Source organism: Egretta garzetta, unplaced genomic scaffold (genome assembly GCF_000687185.1).
Source record: "Egretta garzetta isolate BGI_Z169 unplaced genomic scaffold, ASM68718v1 scaffold10, whole genome shotgun sequence".
Taxonomy (NCBI): Eukaryota; Metazoa; Chordata; class Aves; order Pelecaniformes; family Ardeidae; genus Egretta; species Egretta garzetta.
The window spans coordinates 919,704-921,411 of NW_009258268.1; the positions used below are offsets into that span (position 1 = coordinate 919,704).

At 43.6% G+C, this 1,708-nt stretch overlaps 1 protein-coding gene across 2 annotated transcripts in view; it reads right to left on the reverse strand.

Annotated features, from left to right (window-relative positions):
• Positions 1–1,201: 1,201 nt before the first annotated feature.
• Positions 1,202–1,708, reverse strand: part of PRDM1 (PR/SET domain 1) — a 31,252-nt gene continuing 30,745 nt past the window's right edge. For both annotated transcript variants that reach the window (XM_035888798.1, XM_035888804.1), the window contains exon 6: positions 1,202–1,708. This exon is cut by the window's right edge and continues 63 nt beyond it. In XM_035888798.1, the coding sequence (XP_035744691.1) occupies positions 1,202–1,708 (507 nt within the window).

Here is a 1,708-nt window from a genome sequence, read left to right on the forward strand (position 1 = left end):
ACAAAATGTACAAACACAAATACTGAGAAAAATCCAAGTCGTACAAGAAGGAAGGAAAAAAAAAAAAAATGTATGTGCCGGGAAAGGACTTTATCCCCACTTCTACCCAGGCAAAGTGGGAGAGGAAAATACAAGTGAAACCGAACCCCTCCTCTCTCAGGGAATCTGACCGTCTCTTTAATTTTTTTTATCCCTGGAAGGCTCTGGCCAAAAAAAAAAAAGAAGAAAAGAAGTCTGCCAAACCCCTCTTTTTAGGCAGAATATTAAGAATATTTGTGTGTCTGCTTTCAAACTGCTTTTGGAAACGAAAGAACGTAAGGAGATCTTTATTTTGGAAGAGCCACTTCAAGCTGATGCATTCCTTTGGTCGTAAAGTTAGGTGCCAACGCGTGGGGCGAGAGCTGTTTGCTAAAGCCCTGTGGTGTCGTCCACGGCAGGCAGGTGTGTGCTGTGCCACATCCGTCCCGGGGGAGCTGCAGGTAGAAGAATCTCTCTCCTCTCTGCGGAGAGGCAGGGGTAGCAGGTTCTTCCCTGCTTGCTGCTACTCTGGGCTTGGGGGTCTTTTTGGTTTGGTTTGGTTTGGTTTTTTTTTCCTTTTCAATTCCCAGTGGGGTGATTTGCACATAAAAGTACACAGCGTTTCTCTCAAAACCAAGGGATCTAGGATTCTGTATGTCGAATGTCCAACTCTGGCAATACAAAACCCCACATTTGTTTAAAAGACATCGGGACATAGAACGCATTTACCAAAACCCCAATCTTCGGTTCTTAAAACAGATGTGCAGAAAAAGTATCTATAAAGAATGGCCATAAAACAAAAAATAAAACCATTTAAAGTAAAAATTACAATGAATTTTCCAGTCATTGTAAACATTTTCCTAATTATTGCTTTTAGAATGATTAATTGCATAATAAATTATGAAGTACTATCATTGAAAAAATAATTATGGATAGATGATTGTCTTTTAGAAACTGGTGAGGCAACGCACAGTCCTTCGCCTCTGTTTATGCCCTGAGAAAACAGTAACTTTGGAGTTCCTTCTTTCAGCTGGAGCGCGCAGGAAAACTACTGTAAGCCAAGATTGCTTTGCAGCATCGAAACTATGTACAAGCAACTGCTACAGGCACCCTGACTTGCCAAGTCATAAATAAAAAAAGAAAGAAAAAAAAAAAAAAAAAAAAATCACTTTGCCAAAAAGTCTTAAGGGTCCATTGGTTCAACTGTTTCTTGCTTGACCTTTACAGGTAACAGAGGTAGTGGGTGACCGTGAGGCAACTTCATAATTGACATATCTGACGACTCGTAAAGGTTGCATCCTGAGGAGAGAAGTCCGTTTCCCAGGTTCCTCTGTAGAGATACTTTCAGGTTGGCTCCTTCCATTTCCCTCCTGAGCATGGTCAGTATATCCTTCTCCACAATCGATGTGAGGTCGATATTGTCCTCCACTTCTTCCAACTTATCGGCATTGTCACTGATGTCGAACTTCTCGATCTCCTCGTTGATTCGGTTCAGGTCCTCCATGGAGAGGCCGGAGGCGGGGGCCACGGGGCAGTTGCCCTTCAGGTGGACCTGGAGGCTGCAGAGGTGAATGTAGCTCTTGTGGCAGTGGATGCATTTATGGGGACGTTCCCGGGTGTGGAGACGCTTGTGCAGCTTCAGGTGCACAAACTGGGTGAATTTGGCCGGGCAGAGCTTGCACTGGAAATG